General features: G+C 37.7%; 1 protein-coding gene and 1 long non-coding RNA gene across 2 annotated transcripts; both read left to right on the top strand.

Moving 5' to 3' along the window:
- The first annotated feature begins 554 nt into the window (after window positions 1–554).
- LOC120476250 (nuclear factor 7, ovary) lies at window positions 555–11,066 on the top strand. Its single transcript, XM_039667230.2, has 6 exons — window positions 555–958; window positions 1,110–1,205; window positions 1,608–1,838; window positions 1,917–1,939; window positions 5,414–5,532; window positions 5,671–11,066. The coding sequence occupies exons 1-6, from the start codon at window positions 794–796 to the stop codon at window positions 6,156–6,158; spliced, it is 1,122 nt and encodes a 373-aa protein (XP_039523164.1). The 5' UTR covers window positions 555–793; the 3' UTR covers window positions 6,159–11,066.
- Window positions 11,067–12,182: 1,116 nt separating this feature from the next.
- Window positions 12,183–13,415, top strand: LOC148981939 (uncharacterized). Its single transcript, XR_016150647.1, has 3 exons — window positions 12,183–12,306; window positions 12,646–13,026; window positions 13,240–13,415. It is a non-coding gene; the product is annotated as an uncharacterized LOC148981939 (long non-coding RNA).
- The last annotated feature ends 4,697 nt before the right edge of the window (window positions 13,416–18,112 follow it).

The raw sequence follows: 18,112 nt of genomic DNA on the forward strand, positions 1-18,112 counted from the left end.
TTGTCTCAATAAAGATGTTATGACGTATTATTATCATTCTATTATCAAGTCACAATAGCAAATTCACAATTAACTAAATGCTATACTCCTGAAGAAAAATATCCTCAATCTTGTAGTCATTGTAAATAACATTGCAATACATAATTGATTACAAACAAGTGCATGAACTTTTGATGAGTGCGTTGTTCCAATGATATTCTAATCTTCATAGACATTTTTTCTTCTCAGAATTGCGAGTTTGTCTCCCAACTCTGACTTTTCCCCTCTCATAACTGTAATAGTGCGAGTTATAAATTCAGAATTGAGAGATTTAAACTCGAAAATGTGAGAAAATATCAGAATTGTGAGATGACTTCCCACCCCCTAATGCGCAATTGTGAGTTTATATCTCACAATTCTGAGAAAATAAGAAAGAATTGCGAGAAAACGTAGCATTAAACAAGTTGCGATTGCAATAATATTTTCAGTTCGTTGACAAGCACACAACAGGACAAATTAATGGATATTATTTACTCATGCGCCACCAGCGGAACCAAATATCTCCGGGACTGAATAGACTGTAACACCGGACGTGACTGTCCCATTTCACTGCTTTCTGTCACCGTGACTGTCTCGACAAACAAGAAAATAGCAATCATCGATCACGAAGAACAAAGACCAACAGGGAGGATTTTTTAAAAGAGGTTATTTCTGATCAGACAGCAGATCTTTGTGATTATCTTGGCTGTTCAGTTTTGAAACCGTAACCAGGAAGTGAAATAAAGGTTAGATTGCTGGAGCCCAAATAAAGAAAATGGATTCACGGTCTGTGGAAGAACTTTCTTGCGCTTTACACAGTGAGAAACTCGATTTCTTCTGTGTGGAGGACAAACAGCCTGCGTGTTTAATGTGTAGAGATTCACAGAAACACGACAATCACACATTCAGACCCATCAGTGAAGTGGTTCCGTCATACAAGGTAGGACACACGTCTCGATTCACATGTAAAGAACAATACATAGACACACATGCTTTCAGTGTTTCCTCTCTTGAGTCTCTATCATTTTATTCAACATATGTTATATGCACATACTATATATTTATATTGTTTTTGTTTTGTTGACGTCTAGAAGGAGCTCAGTTCGGCACTGAAATCCTCACGGGGGAAGCTTAAACACAGCGAAGACATTAAAGAAAAGTGTGTGGAAACTCTTCAGCACATCAAGGTGAGGAAACATAATCAACAATCCCATCACAAAGGTTATTACTGATGTAATTACTACTACTAGTAAGAGTTTAACATACCTGCTCTATTTATTTTGCCTATTAGAATAATAGTAAAGTCATCGACTATGAAATAATACAAATGGAAGGATGGGAATGATGTAAGCTAGTGAGCAAAAAAGGTCAAAATCATATAGTTAATCTTTTAAGTCACCCCCTTTTGCCTTGATAACAGCTCTGCTATCTCTGGACGGTCTCGCAAACATCTTCATGGTTTGTAAAGACATTAAAAAAAAATAATCATGCCAAAAATAAATGAATTGTGGCCAGACGTTTGGCTGGTTGTGTGGTGAATGTGATGTGTGTTGATTTCGACGATTGAAGGGATTGTGGTTTGATTTCAGTCTCAAGCTGAGCGCACGGAGCGGCAGATTAAACAGGAGTTTAAGAAGCTTCATCGTTATCTCCGAGATGAAGAAGAAGCTACAATCAATGCACTGAGGGAGGAAGAGGAGCAGAAGAACCAGATGATGAAGGAGAAGCTGGAGGAGATGGAGAGACACATCTCAGATCTTTCACACACAATCCAAGACATGGAGGAGATGATGACAGCCAATGATATCTGCTTTTTAAAGGTTTTATTTCAGATCATTGATGGATTGATTGATTTGATTGATTAATTTTTGATGATAAATTGTGTGTTTGTTCTGCAGAAGTTTCCAGTCCCAATGGAAAGGTGAGTGATCTGCTCCTGTCTCTGGTTCTGAACTGAAACACACACACACACACACCCTATACACCTTATTCAGAGCAGCGCCATGACAGGTATGAAAGTGAGGCTGTGAGGGATAGTCTTACCGTGCTTCCAATGGCATCCGCTGTAAAAAGCTGAATAAAGCTCCTAGATTACTTACAATTTTCCACAACTTACATTGTCGGGAGTTTTTTGTCAACTGTAATTTCTTGGAAAGATATTTTTCCAGTGTTTCATGAGCAGAACAATCCGAAAACACATTAAATAACAATACAGCCCATTGAAGAGATGCAAGAGATGCAAGTCTATCCCTCACAGCCTCGCTTACATTCTCATTAAAAATCAAAGATGGCGCTGCCATGAATAAAGCGTATTCACACCTTAAAAATGCTTCTTTTTTTTTCAATTTTTTGTCATGTTTTTCTGTTGACAAACATATCCTGTTAATTTATTCAATTTTTTTGTCTTGTCATATTCATTTTAGTCAATTTTTCTTTAAATTGCCACATTTTAGTCAACAAAAATACAATTTCAGTAGCCAAACGTAACATCTTTCAAAAATGTATATACATGTATTAATCCTCTACCAGTATATATCAATTTGAACAATATGTGAAAGTGCACCAAACTATCCTTGTAAATCGTTAAAGTCCCCCTGTAGTCAATAATTGTATCCCTTAAACTCATCTTTGATCACAAATGGCATATTTAAACGTTTTTTTTTTTCTTCAAACTTTAAAATAGTTTGAATGTAACTCTTCTCCCTTGCCTCGTTTAGTATGTGAAGTTCTATGAAAATGCAAATGAGCCCCGCCTCCACTCACTCACTCACTCACACACCTCAGAGATCCACTGGTTGACGATCACACGTTGATCTGATTGGTTACAAGGTAGTGTGTGACGTCAGAAACACCAGCGATTTCAAACCGTGTGTTTGAGACTGTCTTTGGTTCACTGCAGTTTTAAAGAGGAAATACTCAACAATTCTGTCGACTGATGAACTTACACATGGTTTGACTTAAAGCATATTACAAACACCACTTAGACATATAAACAACATTAAAAACTGGATTTTCACCACATTGAGACTTTAACAAAAACTATTATAGACTTTAATATTCAGCCTGTAGGCATTAATCTTGAGCAGCACATTATAATATGAGTTAAATCCTTCGCTAAAAACACTGTGCTCTTGAAATAGACTTTTACTGATAACAATTCAGATTATGTGTGCTGAATTATTCTTCTGTTAAAGATTGTCCGTCTTCCCTTTCGATTTCGGTTCACTCGACATTGCATCAGACTCTAAGAAAATAATTTCTCAATGACACCAAAAATGGAAATACGAATTAGCGTGTCATACACACGCAATTTCATGAGATCAGTCTGTGTGATGGTATGGGGCCTTCAGACAATTGAGTGAACCTATGAAAGGGAACTTTAGGCCCCTCTAGTGGCAGTAATCATTAAATGCAGATTAATGTCATTTTGTTCCCCACAAGAGGTCAGCAGAGACGCTCGATGACTGAGTGCATGATGTATTATTGGTTTTACCTAGAATTCGACTGAAATTAAGTTTTTTGTTTTTTTTTGTTTTTTTTTGTGTGAAATAATATAAAAAATAATAATTGAAATTTAGAGTTAAATAAAATAAAAATCACAATATATATATATATATATTAGGGGTGTAACGGTACATGTATTCGTATTGAACCGTTTCGGTTCGAGGCTTCCGGTTCGGTACGCATACAAACCGAACGATTGCTTGGACCATTTTTCCTGCCGGCAAAATTCGTGCTGACGCGGCCAACACAACGTTGCGCAACATCAAATGGCAAAGCACAACGAAACTGCGCTCCTCGTTATGTGCTTCAAGGATCGTTTATCAGTTCGGACCAACAACATCTGTGCAGCGCGAGACGATCTCGATCAAGCAACACTGTTACCACACCGCGCTAAGAGATCCGGTAAAGAAAACATTTGAATTCGCCACTGAGGTAATAACATCGCTGCAGGATCTAGTGAGATGCATTCACATTTCTCCGTTATTAACCGTAGATCTCTATAAGATCAAACAGCGCTGTCATGGAAACCAGGAGAAACATTGTGCCGTGAATGAACTAGTAATAGTTTCGTCCACAGACCAGCAACATTCACCATGGATTTAATATAGTAACACTAACTGGAACCAGTTTGGCTGGAATGGTGAAATGCTTTCAAGTACTTCACACATCTTTTTCCAGCACTTCAAAATTCAAATATTATATAAATAAATATATATTTAAATGTTATTTTTAATGTGATGACCAAAACATTATTTGTTCATCCTTCAAAGATGACCCCTATTTATAAACCTGAAAGTTTCAAGATCTAGGAAAACTCACACTTATTTAAAAATATTTTTTCTTTAAACAAATAGGAAATTTCTCTGGCATTTCTTTCTTTTTGCTGTATCGAAAACGTACCGAACCGTGACTTTAAAACCGAGGTACGTACCGAACCGTGATTTTTGTGTACCGTTACACCCCTAATATATATATATATATATATCCTGTAAAAAAATTATAATAAAGAATTTCTTATTAAAAATATTTTTAATACAAAATCACAAACAATCCTAATGGCTGTTACAGGCAATCCACCCAAACACACTGTGCACTATTGAGGCAATAGTGCCTTGGGTGCTTTACCCATTTCTTCTAAAATGTAATACAATTGATCTACGATAAAATGTAAAAAATAAATGTAATTAAAAAATAATGTCCGATTACCTGTGGCAGTTGATTTCACAAGTTCAGACTTGTACTTCGAAATGATCAACTAGAATATATACACTGGTATAAAATGATCAAATTTGTCGCTTGACAAATTATTTATCGCTTGAATTTATTGTTGCTTGGCTGCCCTAAGTGACTGCTAGGGCATGAATATGAAGTTAGTATGTCACCACTTGTTGTCTATTTGATAGGCCGAGTCAAAAGAGCCCCAATTCTCTATGACCTTCTGGTCAAAAGATATGATCTCACAAATTTTGTGCCAATTCTATGGGACTTTTTTCTTCCAGTTTATCGCCCACCAGACGAACATCGTACAACCGATCGCTTGGTTATTTTATCAATCTCTTGTTAGAGGCTGACAATTACCTGAACAATTTGAAGTTTAATTTGTGACAGTCTACATTTTAAAAACTTAATTTGAATAGGACAACGTGATCCCTCGTTCGACAATATTTATCTCACTAAAATAATCCCCTTCAGCCAATCACTGTGCGTATATTTAGTAAGCGTGCTGACATCATCCATAGTAATGGCCAACCCCGTCCTTACTCTTAAGAGTTCTTTCTATTCCTTATTAAAAGTTGGTCTTAGCTTACTTTTACTGACATTTAGAAGAACTCTTATTGATAAAATAAAATGTTTTATGAATACGGCCCCTGATTCCCAACTGTTCCCCCAGAGACCAGAGTTCAGAGCCGGATCCACAGATGGCGTCTGGATCTTTGATTCATGTCCCACATTACTTGGGAAACCTGCCGTTCAGAGTGTGGAAGAAGATGCAGGACATCGTCCAAAACAGTAAGTCTGGAGAAGACCTGTGCTTTTACACACACTGGAAATCACACATGGTGTTTTATCAATAGAGTTCATAATAATCTGTACGGTTCACTATATGAACATCATAATAAAAGCACCTTTTTGATTGCGTCTCATCAGCTCCTGTGATTCTGGACCCAAACACGGCTCATCCGTGCCTCATCCTGTCTGATGATCTGACTCGAGTCAAACAGGGCGGGAACAAACAACTGCTTCCTGATAATCCAGAGAGATTTGACCTCTTTCCGTGTGTTCTGGGTTCAGAGGGCTTTAACTCGGGAACACACTGCTGGGACGTGGAGGTTAAAAAGAGTTCACGTTGGAGACTTGGAATAACCACAGCATCAAACCAGAGGAAGGGAGGTGATTTCTTTAACACTGATGTCTGGAGTGTGCAGTACGGACTGGTTGAGGAGTCTGGTTATCTGGTTAAACAGAAGCTTGATCGTGTCAGAGTTGATCTGGATTATGACAGAGGAATGGTGTCGTTTTCTGATCCTGTATCTAACGCATATCTACACTCACTCACAACCACCTTCAATGAGACAGTCTATCCGTTCTTTTATAGTTTTTTCCCTCTGAGGATCTTATCGCCCGATAGTCAGTAAACGTCACGTTTGGATCGACCTGCTTTTATCTTTTACGGTCATCATGTTTCCAGTATTTAATCCGTAGAACATGAGTAAGAGTGCTGTTGATCTGAATATCAGTACGGCTGTGATTGGGATCACATGACTGATATCCTGCGCTACAGCAACACTGACAATGTCGTATTGCTTTTATACAAAAGATCAATAAACAAGAAGTTAACATCGAGTAACTTTTTCTGACGGAATATGACCAGATGTTTTGTTCGAAATAAAGCAGGATAAAACTGCCTACAACAACACCAAAACCATATAAGTCCATACAAGCTGCGAATGCTCTGCATACCAAAGCCGTTATTGGACTTGCTAATTAATATTACCACTATACATGTCTATACCTACCCTTGTTTAAGGTGTACCATAAAACTTACACGATTGAGTTTTTGTAATGCGTATGTAACTGTTGGGTAAGCGGATCCACAGCAGTTTTGCCGCCTACGCTCTGTGTATCGTCATCATAACGCGTTCTCATTGGTTTTCTGGCATATATACAGGGAAACCTATCCGTGAATTGCTTTCCCAAGAGCTCAATCAATGAAAATCACATTATATTTGATACGAAACTAACTAGACTAAATCAACATAAACTATTTTCATAGCATTTCATTTTTGTCCATAGGGAATTTAAGTTCTTATGAAAACGCATAAACCGTTAAAGACCGACCTCTACCGTAACTATTCGAGGTTGTCAATGAATCGACAGTATGCGTTTGTTAGTCATCGATTTGCATTTCAACTTATTTTTATTTATTATTCTCATATTATTTATAATAGGGTACTTGTATTTACTATATAATACTTATTATTATTAATTCTCAAGTTAAAAAAAATGTGTCTGGCATACATTTAAAGTGACAACTGGCATTGTTTCTTATTTGTTCTGATAGTGTCCCAAGCCGATGCCATTTAATGGTTTCTGCGACACTAGTGGCACCTAGCGGAAATACAAAAATACAGCATATTTTGCAAACGCTCCATTTACGCCCACCATCTCGATCACAGCTCTTACGGTGCTTGTGAAGGCATGTCTCAGGTAAATGTCGGCTGTTTCAATAAAAGGTCCAACATGTTAGGAATACTTTTAGCTGTGTTGCAATGTGTCATGAGAGTTAGCAATTGAGTAGCTAACACTGTCTAGAGCGAACGCGAACGTCTCGCTCATTATAAACCCATCCAATGTGTCTGAACCAAGCATGTTTTATTTATATTTTTTTACAGTTTTTAGTCACAAAAGCTCTTCAATTCCACCAAAAAACATGAGTAAATACTCCTTGACAACAATTGACTCAACCACTTTCTTATATGGATGGCGTTTTGCTTGATAAACGTTGCATATCGCCGCCAAAATTAGACTGAGATTGTGTGCGAAGGAATTACCTATGACATAAACCTACGGTACTGTATGTAATTTTAATAAACACAACTACTTCAAACACAAAAATATAAATAATGAAATGTCTGCCTGATGGAGACTTGCCATTGGCTGTTGTGTTTGCATAGTTAATGAGGCAGGTCTATGCAAGAGGGGATTTTTTTTAATAGTCATTTGTAAATATATTTGTTTTAAGTTTTGTTTTGTGTAATGGATGCAGTAATGCGTTAAATATGAATTTTCTCTTAAAAGATGGTGTTATTTAAAGATACCATTGTAGAGATTTGTGTTCCTGTGAGCTAATCGGTGATGAATCTCTTTTTGGTTTAAGGCATTTGATTTGAACTTCAATAGAATTGACTTTACTTACTTTACATCAAAACAAAATTAGGAATAATACAATATTGGGATTGTTATTAGACATTACATTTTTTTATGACTCTGAGCCTTAAAATTCCCATTAATAAAACACACTTTTAGCATGACTGTCCAATTTAGACCTGTTTAGCGAGTACATTACCTTTAAAAACATGAGTAGCAATCAACATTGTTTCGTAGATGTTGCGATGCCTATTTTTACAGAGGAAAATGTCAAGAGAAACAGCCGTGAACGATTTATATATTATATCAGAATTAAATAAGAAAGACGGTAGGTCTACTCTTTATTGAATTCATCTCATTACAATGATCGGGTGACGATGCTAAACACCGTGATCATTGAACGGGAAATAAATACAATGTATACAAAAATAAATGCAAAACTGTACACTGATGTGTTTATTCTTGATACGAGTTTTTAATGGTTTAGAATTAGTTTAATGATTATGTACTCAAATTTGGTTAATCATGGAAAACCATATTTTTATTGTATTGATATGACGTCAATTCAACTACAAAGTTGGCATGAGGATTGTACAGTGTAATTCCAAACTAAAGTTACTATGACTGTTATTTATTTTTAAAGTAAGCTACAAGTAGGATAAAAAGTGAGCGATTTTAGTCGTTTCCTGAGTTGGAGTCCGCTAGAATACTTTAATAGCTGTTTCCATCTAAAATTGCGAACTTAACTTGTGCGTAAAATTGAAATATCGCAAAAAAAAAAAAACATTTGTAAATAAAGCACCATTTCCATCCAGTGAGTCGAAGAGAACAAAATCGTCACTTTCTGATAAACTGGCGCTAAATATTACCAAGAAAAGTAGGAGAAGCCACTGTATATAATATTTTTTGTATATAATAAATTACTTGTGCCTAAACGCGGTCCTGTTATGTTGCTTTCGGAGGCGGATGCCTGCTGTTTGGAAATGCAGTCATGTAAAGGCCCTGATATACTTCAAGCGAAATCGTAGAACGAAATTATGTAATTTTAAACAAAATCAGGACAAAAATGAACTTCGTTTAACGTTCGTTTTGGGAGTTTGAAACACTTTCAGGAAAGTTCGCTATGGCTGGTGAACACCTTTGTGCTGCCATTGGTCTGTGGTGATGATGTAATAGGTGGGTGTGGCTCTGAGGCTCCGCCTTCTTTGATGTAGAAATCTTCTCCAGTTAATTTCTCTTGTTCAGTCCGTCGAGGTCAGACGTCTGCGAGTGAAAACGTGAACACACTGGAGATATGCTTTTTAGTAGAAATTTAATTCTGTAATGAAAACACTGACACTGTTTTTCATGTTTAATACTGTAAAACTGCTTGATTTTAAGCAATCTATTGTACAAAGTGCTGTATAAATAAACGTGACGTGACTTTACTGGAGTGTCGAATTGCAGAGCTTGTGCAAACATAACCACTTTGACAACAGACTTTGCTCAGGTATTTCGGTCCGCTGGTTGGGCCAGATATGCCGTCCCACCGCGCAAAGTCACCATTACTTTTTTGATGCACATCGAGGAATTTATTCTGTAAATTAATTCCCATTGTAGTTTATAGTTTATGCGCATGTTTTCTTATCAGATAATAAATATCCGTCTCATTTAAGAGCATATGTTTTTTATGTGCATTTTTTTTTAGTTCATGTGCATTTTTTAAATTTATGTGCATCTTGCTGTTTCCATCCAGCGGGTTTTTTATGCGATGTCCCAAAATGCACATAAAAATTGGTGGATGGAAACATAGCTACTGATCAAGCTATAGAAACAGTGTTTGATTCTTTTAGTAAGCTCACTGGATGACCATATGAATAGGTGGGCACTGCCACCCAAAACCCCCATTGGTGATGAGCCTGTTTCTTTATTTGTGAAAATACTATAATAGGTGAGTATTTGTTTCTGATTCTCACGTCCGGTGTATAGAGGGTGTAAAATACATGTGTAAAACTTAAAAACAACCTAAAGTAATTGGGATTTAGTGACGCTTATAGTTGAGAGAAATTAAATGTGGTCTGTTTCATCTTATCCCGTTGCCATGGTTGTCTTAAACGGAGCACTAATGTTTTTTTATTAACGGTACACAAAAATAAAATGTTTTTTTTTTATTACTCCAGTTGAAGGAAAAGCTTAAAGCATGTCTCTGCTTAAATGTTATTTTGTTGTGCTATTTAATTCAGATGCAAGCGGGTGGTTAAAATCTTCTCTAATTCTGTAACTAACTTTAAATTTGAGACTTGAGCACCAGATCTCTTTCCATCACTTGTAAAATATTATTGATCAGCTGAAATGATCAATTTGATTTCACAATTGTAAATGGTTCTGTTTTAAAATGATATTTCTGTGGTGTGAGAGAGTTTGCTGTTCATATATTCATTGTTTTATTTCTAGAGTGGAATTTAAAGGTGCTGTATGTAATTTGTTTTGGACTGTACTACATCATAAAAATGCTATAATATGTATGGAGAGATTTAGGAAACATGGTAAGTTTAAATACTTGTTTTTTTTCTGAAAAACAATGATATTCTTTGAAATGTGCTTTCTGTGTCAAAATGTCTGTTTTTGTTTTAGTCCGTATGGCCCCGCCCACTGCCGTATTACCCAATAGTATTCCATCTCCCAGGTTGCCAGTTAATGGAAGAACAGTTGCAAACTTGGAAGCCAGTGAAATGAACTGGCTCAGAGATTGCAGATTCTAACCAACCTAAAAAGCCTTGGCATCCATCTAAAAAAACTTTATGACTAGAGGCATATTAAAACCAGGATCAATAAACTCATCAACTTACAGTATAAGGCTCCTTGCGTTCCATTGTCAATTGCACTCATTACTGTTTGCGTATTTTCGATCTGGCAAACAGTGTGAGCGTCAAGCCTGAGGAGGGGGCGGGAGAGACAACTCTAAAGGCTTTGGTAATATTGTTACCAAAATAGTGTAGATATACAGTGCCTATAAAAAAATCATCATACCCTTTTAAAATAGTTATTTTATTTATCAAAAAGCCTAAAATCTAAACCCATTGCAAAAATAAATCAATAAATAATAATAAATAAGCTTTTCCTGCTTTATACACAAAGTTTGCCTTACAGCATCAAACTAATTTAAGAAAAACGCAACCGTTCTGAAAATTCATTAATTTTTTTTTTTTTAAAAAAACATGAAAATAACAGGGTTGGGAAAGTCATCTGTCCCCTGATTCAAACATTTTAAGAGTCACCTTTTGCTTTAATTGCAGCCAATCTTTTTGGATATTTCTGTACTAGTAGGGTTGCAAAATTCCAGGAAGTTTCAAGGCTGGAAACTTTCAATGGGAATTTGCAAAATTGCAAGTTAGCCTATGACCAAAATATTGTTATTCAGATCTCAATCACCAAGTCGCACAGACAGCCTTACTGTGCGTTCAAACCAGACACGAATAGCGTGTCAAATTCGCGCCTACTGCGTCTAGTTATACGCTTAACACTTTTAATTTATTCGACCGTGAAGTGTGAAATTGACGCACGTAACTTTCGCTCTTGACGGTCGAATGGATTCAAAGTGTTCAAGCGTATAACTAGACGCGGTAGGCGCGAATTTGACACAAACTCTAAAGGTGTGTTCACACCGAACGAGAAAAGAGCGCCAAATACGCGTCTATCACGTCTAGTTAGACGCTTGAACATTTTGAACCCATTCGTGTGTCCGCGTCACTCGCGAATAAAAAAAACAACACAATTTCTTTCTGGCATACGTTTCCGTCATGTCTGAAATAAAAGATATTGCTGCTCTGTACTTGTTGTGGAAGTCCCAAATACGGAGGAAAGCCAAACGCCGACGTGTCTAGTTTCACAGCACCATCCAGAGGCGAACTCAACTCGGTGAATTTCACCGTCTTCTCCAGGAACTGCGCCTGGATGACATCCGTTTCCAGCGCTATTTGAGAATGACGGGTGCCTAGTTTGATAACCTGCTAGCTAGGGTTGCTTACGCAGGATTTCTCGGATGGACATCAATTACAGGCTATCCATCTCAGCTGTGGAGCGCCTTTCCATCTGTCTCAGGTCAGGGCCAGTTTCATAAAATAACGTCAGCACCAATAAATATACAGCATATATCGTTTTTGCTGTGATTTAATTACAATAAATGTATGAAAAACATGCTAAAGTATCATATATTTCAGGGTACCCACCGACGGCAACAACCAGCATCTCCTCCATTTTCGACAACAGTGATATAGGGGAGAGTGGGGTGATTTGTGTCAGGGGGGGGGGGGGGGGGAGTAGTTCCACCCCTTGTTTTTGGAAAAGCATAGAAGAAATTGGTCATGTGACCACATCATTTTGAAAAGCCATCCATTTTACTCATCCTCCAAAGAAGAGAGACACATGGCATGAGAGGTAAGCACATTTTAGCTAAATTTCTATGATTAAGGTTTTTTGATTGTAGTGTCTGAACAATTATAGACAAGTTTGAAAATATTTCACACGTTTTAGTGCTTAAACAGGCTATATAATGAATCTATAGAGTTAGCATGATGTTAGCTCTTAACTGCTAGATAATGCTAGTTTTTCAAACATGTAGGTCTGGGGTGATTTGTGCCAAAGGGCCTGGGTTAAATTGTGCCGGTGGCACAACTCCCCTGCACTTATCATTATTTTCAACATATTATTAATTTGTAATTTTACATTGTGTTCTTACATTTTAGCACTTAAACTATGTGACATTCTTAATTTTAGACCAAAACCCATCATGCTATGCACTTATAAACGGAAGACTTCAACTCCTCTTGTGGAGTTGGACAGAGCAGTGAAAGAGGTGCAACAGGGAAAGACCATACGTCAGGTGGCAAGGGAAATGAAGATCTGCAGGATGACCTTGAAACAATTAATGGAGAAGAAAAAGATAGGAGAAGTAACAAAGACAGGGTATAAGAGAACAAGACTTGCCAACCAAGTCTTCAAAGAATACATGGAGACAGAGCTGGCAGATCATATAAAGGCACTAGCAGCAATGTTTCACGGCATAAATGCCATGAAATGCTGTGAGCTGGCTTTTGAGTATGCGCAAAGAAATGGCATTAATATCCCTGCCAGCTGGATCAGAGAGAAAAAAAGAAGGTTAGGTTGAAAGTGCATTTTTTTTAAGGAAAAGTTATAGGGAGCATTGATATATTTATGCTATCACCATGCACATCCTACAGAGAAGCAAAATTGAGTACTTATTTAGAGCAATTAACTTTACCTTATGTAAATTCTGAATGTAAACTGAAATGGTTCAATAAGGGATAAATAAAGAGATACCTATGCTAATAAACTATTAACCTTTTCTAGGACCTGATTGGTTCACAGCCTTTAAAGCAATCCACCACTTGTCATGCCGCACTCCTGAAGCAACCTCTCTTGGAAGAGCTACTGCCTTTAATAGACACAACGTGGGGGAGTTCTTTGATAACCTCTCTAAAGTCATGGACAGGTAAGTCAAAGGATTACATATTCTCACTCTCACTCACTCAAACGGCAGTCAGGGAAGGACAGAGGGCACATCTCTATAGGGTTTTCTGTCTTGAGTAGCAGAATTGACATTTACAAACATAACCAACTCCATAATCTCATTTCAAGTCAAGTCACATTTATTTATATAGCGCTTTTCACAATACAGATTGTCTCAAAGCAGCTTCACAGTGATAACATAACAGATCAATAATATTGTTAAATATTAAATACTAAATAACCCCGACTAAGCAAGCCAAAAGCAAACCAAACGCAAGGCGACAGTGGCAAGGAACCAAAACTCCATCAGATTGGATGGAGAAAAAACCTTGGGAGAACCCAGGCTCAGTCGGGGGCCAGTTCTCCTCTGGCTTACATTCATATTGTTTATATATAAATATTAAATATAAATATTGTTTATATATTAAACGGCGCCATAACATATCGCAGGCGTTGAGTCGTCTCTTTACTGGAGTTGGTCTTCTCATCACAGGCGTTGTCTATTTCTGCTGTGCTGCAAACGCTGGTGGTCAAAATGATAAAGATTGACCTGAAAATTTAGTAATTCACCATAAATGCGTTTAATTAAATAAAATGTAGTAATCTCACCATAAATGCACATTAATCAAGGAAAACTACAATTTACTTCAACCAGGCGACAGAACGAACTCGTCTCGATCGTGGAGGTGGAAAAATAAGTTTTGTGACATGCAAGATCTATTGTTTTAAAATTAAAATGCAAAAGAAAAGGCATTTCGGCTGCTTTTGTCAATTTCAAGTTTTAATTTAAATTATTTGCGATTTTAATATAGGAAATATTTGACCACTTGCTTGAGCAACTTGTAATGCATGGAGTAATAGCCCTAACTTACATTGTTTAGATTGTGTTTAAACGTGCATACTAAGAATCGCAATGCTGACACAACTTTTTGTTTTTAAAAATAAGTTGCAGCATAACTTCTGGACTTTAAATAAAAATATTAAGTACGTGTTTGTTTTACAGCCGCGGATCAGTTATTCACTGTGCAAACGCATCATAATATGTGAACACACTAACAGCAACCGGGTGTGAAACGGAGGTTAGATCCACTACAGTTCTTAGAAACTTAGATGTGTTTAAGATCTCTTTTTTTTCCAACAACAGTAGCACTCATCTTCTTTGTTTATTAGTGGATGCGGATGACCAGTCGTAGACCGGAAACTGATACGCCGACTTCTGACAAAAGCGGAAGTTCGAAACTACGGTTGTGCACATCATAGACATAGGGTGCTTCTCATTTCTTATTTGTGCATCCTCGTTTCCTTTCCTTGCTTCCTTTCCTTGCGTCTCAGCTCCACCCCCTGTAGGACGTGAGGGAAGGAAGCGAGGAAAGGAAAGGAGGACAGAGGAATCGAATAAAAGCTTTTTTATATCCATTGGAATTCTTGATCACTCGAACGTCACTCCACAGTGTCATCAGCAGCGTTAAAAGGATCTGCCCTTATGTTGTTGAAGTTTGGTAATTCATAATAAATAATAATAAAGATAGACTATACTGTTGAAATATCTGAGATGTGTGGTTTATATAAACTGCAAAGGTAAAGTATAAATTAAAATGATTGTGACCGATGTGAAGGGGGAGGAGAATTGACACGTGCGTCACGTTTAGTCAATATAACAGTTCCGCGTAGGATGCACCTGTGTATCCTCGCTTATGACTCCTCAGGAAGCCTCCTATCTCCTCGATCCTTGACTCCTCACGGTGAAATTAGAGAATTGAGATGTCCTTCAAGATGGCTGAGCTCGATCAGTTTTCGGGTCATAGGAGGGAGGACGGAGGAGCGAGGAGACGAGGAGGGATATTGAGAAGCACCCATAATATATACATAGACGCCCTATTGGCCGCTTTGGAACGTTGCTGCGATAAGTCAACGGGTCCGCCATTTTGCGGAGGTCAAGACTGCACTGTAATTAAATGTAAGTAAATGGGTGAGCAGAGTTTTTCTGGATAAAAACTTTCTTGGAAAAGAATGGTGAAGACCCCCATACTGAGATATTTAAGTTTGCTCATTGTTGAAAAAGTATTTTATGTGATTGACCAGATTTTAGCAATAACATTGATAAGGATCCTTTATAATACATGTTGTGGTACAACTGGGCATACAGTGCAATGCAAATAGTAAATATAGCTGCAAGCAGCCATTACCGGGGCCAAGCGCAAGAAGCGGCAACATATGCCAAAATGGCAAGGAGTCGCAGACCAACTGCAGCAAGGAGCAATTAAGGGCATTTTGAGAGAACTTTGGGCAAATGGCTAAGAAAATCACATAAACATTAACTTATAAGATGATTTAATGGGTTATCACTTTCGAACAATAGGTGGCGCAGTTACGAAATAGATGTGATGTGGTCAGAGTGAGGTGACAATGACGCATGCAAAGTTTGGTGTCAAAATGTGAAGGCATTGCAGAGATAAAGCCTAAATAGTAATTTTGGCAGCATGCCTAAACTTTGATGCTGTGATATACGAAAACGGTTTTGTCTATCATCGTGCAATTCATAACTTTTAGCCGGCATGGTCTGGAGATGATACGATTCAATTTTCGTGAAAATCGGACAAACGGTCTAGGAGGAGTTCGAAAAAGAAGGTTTTTCAAAGAAATAAAGATGGCGGACAGGAAGTTTTCCTGATTATGCAAAACCTGATATCTATGTTTTCAGCATAACCGAAGGAATCTATTAAGATCAGTTTCATTGCAATAGGCACATTTATTCAAAAGTTATTAGCGTTCTCAGAAATTAATTATAACTTTTGACCAACAGGTGGCGCTGTCTCAATCTTTTGAGTACCTTCAGGGCATGCTGCTTATGGCACACACTGAGTTTTGTAATATTACACCAATGCATTTGTTTAGTATAGCATTTTATTTCACAAAACTCTATTGAAGTCAATGGGAATTTCACGTTTTGTTCTATTATAGCGCCACCAAGAGGCTCAGTCCCACAATTTTTTTTATGTGTCCTCAAAGTGACCCCATACATATGTGTGTCAATTTTGGTGCAAATATCTCAATTCACTTCCGAGTTATAAACATTTATATGAAAAAACACGTAAAAAATGACTGACACATGACTTTGTTTGAATTTTACTACCCCTTACTATCAATATTTTCGCATTTGGGCATTTGCATATAGTTAACAAGCTATGATTCCGTGTTTCTGGCGGTGGTTTCGTCTCGATCGGAACAGCGGTTTTGAAGATATCGCCAAGTGTTTTTTTCGCGCTAAATCGCTACGCTACACCAACCGTAACACGAAACCCAGCATGTTTAGTATCGTTGGACTCGGCAACGATTCAGGAACTCAAAAAGATGACTCCCGTGAAAATAAGTGTACCACACCCAAAGTTATAAGCGCTTGAATAAAACAATTCACCACTAGGTGGCGCTGTTTCGAAACTTCTCAGGCTTCTTCAGGGCATCGTACTGATGACCCATACCGAGTTTCGTAACAATTCGTTCATGCGTTCAAAAAATACAGCATTTTAGCACATAATTCAAAATGGCCGACCGCCAAAATGGCCGTTCTGGGAAAATTGGATATCGGTGGACTCGGCATGATGCCTTGAATCTAACGAGACCAAATTTATGATTTTTGGACAAACCGTTCAGAAGTTACGAGCAAAAATAGCCATTTTTCATATCTCCGGACCACTAGGTGGCGCTGCGCCGAAACGCTGCATGTAGCCTCAGGTCATGCTTGTGATTACATGTACCAAGTTTGGTCTGAATAGGATTAAGCGTTGCGGAGATACAGCCTCATGTCTGTTTTTGCAAGCGCTACGTAAAATTAGTTTGCGCGTTTATCGACAACGGTTCTTCGAATCATCTTGAATTCCATAACTTTTTGTCAACACTGCCTGGAGATGATCCGGTGCGATTTTGGTGAAAATCGGACAAACCGTCTAGGACGAGTTCGCAAAAGTAGGTTTTTTGGAAAATTCAAAATGGCGGCCAATTTTTCATGACGGAAAATGACGTCATAGGGTGCGATCGAATCGGCATGAGCTCAGGAACAAGAAGAAAAAAGAATTTTGTTGATAGGCCTTACGGTTCAAAAGTTATTAGCATAATAAAAGTGCAACTTTGGACAGTTGGTGGCGCTAGAGGGAATGAGTTAGAGACACCAAAATTGGTGTATTTAAAGTTGGGACTGTCCTCTATCAGAATGTCAAACCAAAACAACTTTCCCGCAAACCGGTCTATGGGCTGTCATAGACGCCCAGTCGGAAGAAGAAATATAGCTGCAAGCAGCCATTACCGGGGCCAAGCGCAAGAAGCGGCAACATATGCCAAAATGGCAAGGAGTGGCAGACCAACTGCAGCAAGGAGCAATTAAGGGCATTTTGAGAGAACTTTGGGCAAATGGCTAAGAAAATCACATAAACATTAACTTATAAGATGATTTAATGGGTTATCACTTTCGAACAATAGGTGGCGCAGTTACGAAATAGATGTGATGTGGTCAGAGTGAGGTGACAATGACACATGCAAAGTTTGGTGTCAAAGTGTGAAGGCATTGCAGAGATAAAGCCTAAATAGTAATTTTGGCAGCATGCCTAAACTTTGATGCTGTGGTATACGAAAACGGTTTTGTCTATCATCGTGCAATTCATAACTTTTAGTCGGCACTGTCTGGAAATGATACGATTCAATTTTCGTGAAAATCGGACAA

Source organism: Pimephales promelas, chromosome 3 (genome assembly GCF_988280905.1).
Source record: "Pimephales promelas chromosome 3, fPimPro1.hap1.1, whole genome shotgun sequence".
NCBI lineage: Eukaryota > Metazoa > Chordata > Actinopteri > Cypriniformes > Leuciscidae > Pimephales > Pimephales promelas.

What these genes read in the sequence shown, in the direction of transcription:
- LOC120476250 (XM_039667230.2), top strand. Translation starts at nt 794, where the DNA reads ATGGATTCACGGTCTGTGGAAGAACTTTCTTGCGCTTTACACAGTGAG. An exon ending in AAGTGGTTCCGTCATACAAG is followed by an intron (nt 959 to 1,109) that starts GTAGGACACACG and finishes GTTGACGTCTAG; the next exon opens with AAGGAGCTCAGTTCGGCACT. An exon ending in TTTCCAGTCCCAATGGAAAG is followed by an intron (nt 1,940 to 5,413) that starts GTGAGTGATCTG and finishes CTGTTCCCCCAG; the next exon opens with AGACCAGAGTTCAGAGCCGG.